At 35.0% G+C, this 2,311-nt stretch overlaps 1 protein-coding gene across 1 annotated transcript; it reads left to right on the forward strand.

Annotated features, from left to right (window-relative positions):
- Positions 1–280: 280 nt before the first annotated feature.
- LOC124909747 (agamous-like MADS-box protein AGL80) lies at positions 281–835 on the forward strand. The gene has a single exon (XM_047450394.1). The coding sequence runs from the start codon at positions 281–283 to the stop codon at positions 833–835; it is 555 nt and encodes a 184-aa protein (XP_047306350.1).
- The last annotated feature ends 1,476 nt before the right edge of the window (positions 836–2,311 follow it).

Here is a 2,311-nt window from a genome sequence, read left to right on the forward strand (position 1 = left end):
ATTAAAAAAAATTGATTTTATAACATAATTATTTATTAATCTAATATTATCATAATATAGAAATTTAGCTTTTATGGTAGTAAATTTGACACAATTAATTACAAAATCTAAAAAATAAATTTTGAAGATTTGTTTAGCACATTAATTACAATTATCTAAAGTGAGATTCTTTCAAACAAACTTTTATTAATTATTTTTTCACTTAAAAAATCTATATAAGGAGAGTTCTAGCCATAACAAAATCACAACACATTTGAAAAATCTAATCCCTAGAAACACCATGACTAAAAGCAACGGGACTAGAAAGAAAGTCCAGCTTTCTTATATTCTCAATCGCACTCTGAGAAAAGCTTCGTTCAAAAAGAGAAAAGCTTGTATTGTGAAGAACTTAGATGAACTCACTACCCTGTGCGGCGTTGAGGGTTGTACAATCATTTATAGTGAATTTGATTCACAACCTGATGTATGGTCATCTACAGATGAAGCACGAAGAATAATTACGAAATACTTGGGTTTTCCGAAGATTGATCAAGTAAAACGAAAAGTCAATCAAGAGACTTTCACAAGGCAAAGAATCGAAAAGGTGCAAGAGAAACTGAAAAGACAACAAAGAGAGAACCGTCATAAAGAAATGACGTATATCATGTTTCAATCCATGATAAACCCACTAACAGCATTGTCAAATTTGAATGTGGAGGGTTTTGAGGACCTAACTAGGGTTGCCAGTCAATACTTAATGGAGGTTGAAAAGTTGATGGAGATTCGTCTTAGAGACTCCTCTTCCTCTTCCTCTTCCTCCATTAATGGAGTTTTCGCCTCCCAACATGGGATTTGAGCCCCATAGTATGAACTATCAACCTACCAACATAATGTTTGAGCCTATAAATATAGATTATCAATATGCAGACATGGGATTCCAACCTCCTCTCAATACGGATTTTCAACAGACCAGCATGGGATTTCAGACTCTGCTCACTGATTTCCCACAAAATGACTTGCCTTACATGGATCCCAATGTGGGGCCCGACCCGAGCGACTTACCCCCATTTCCATGATAACTTCGACATGGGCCCACATGACCATTCATAGGGAATGTATTCTTTTATGTTTTTCTTTTCTCAAATCTGTTATCTTTTTCCAACCCAATCTCTTTCTTTACAGTCCAGATCTTCTCCTACCGATTGTCGTGTTCCCCTGTGGCGGACCAATCAGATTGCAGCATTATTATTTTAATAATAAATCAATCTGGGTAGGAGACGGAGGGAGGGAGTATCCGGAATCCGGGTTTCGGCCCGGGTTCACACAAGACGCCGTTAACGGCAGCGCCTGTTAACGCCAGGAAATTATATAATATCCATATGACACCCAGATAAGATATCTTCGCTCAGGGCACCGTGTCAGAGTGAAGGGTGAGATGTGATGGGAGCGAAGATCTACACGCCCGTTGCCATGACCCTCATGTAAACCCCTCATACCCACCCATGAGAAGACCGTCTGCCGTTCATGAAAATACACTTACACATCTATGTAAAGACCAAATTGACAGGGATTTTATATTTACGTTTATTAAATATTAATTTAATTTATTAAAAAACACATGCAGCGATATAATATTCGCTTCAAGTAATTCATTCATTTTTTTTCTAGGAATTTTTATTTAATTTTTGTATTTAGTTTTTTTTGCCTCGAGACTCTCTAGAGCGAAGATATATTTGCTTCAATTAATTTGAATTAAAACCTCATGTAAAACCCCCATACCCACCCATGAGAAGACCGCTTGCCTACCATGTAAAGACACTTACCCGTCTATGTAAAGACCAAAATGACATGAATTTTATATTTCCGTTTATTAAATATTAATTCAATTAATTGAAGATGACATGCAGCAACCGAACAAATCTTCGCCTCAATTACTTGGCTATTTTTATTTATTTTTTATTTTATTTTATTTTTTTTGGCTGGAGACCCTCATGAGCGAAGATATATTTGCTTAAATTAATTCTAATAAAAACCTCATGTAAAACCCCCATACCCACCCATGAGAAGACCGCTTGCCTACCATGTAAAGACACTTACCCGTCTATGTAAAGACCAAAATGACATGGATTTTATATTTCCGTTTATTAAATATTAATTCAATTAATTGAAGATGACATGCAGCAACCGAACAAATCTTCGCCTCAATTACTTGTTTGTTTTTTTCTTTGTTCTTTTATTTCCGTTTATTAATAAATGTTAATTCAATTAATTTAAAATGACATGCAGCGATATAATATTCGCTTCAATTAATTCATGAATATTTTTTTTTATT

This window comes from Impatiens glandulifera, chromosome 7 (genome assembly GCF_907164915.1).
Source record: "Impatiens glandulifera chromosome 7, dImpGla2.1, whole genome shotgun sequence".
NCBI lineage: Eukaryota > Viridiplantae > Streptophyta > Magnoliopsida > Ericales > Balsaminaceae > Impatiens > Impatiens glandulifera.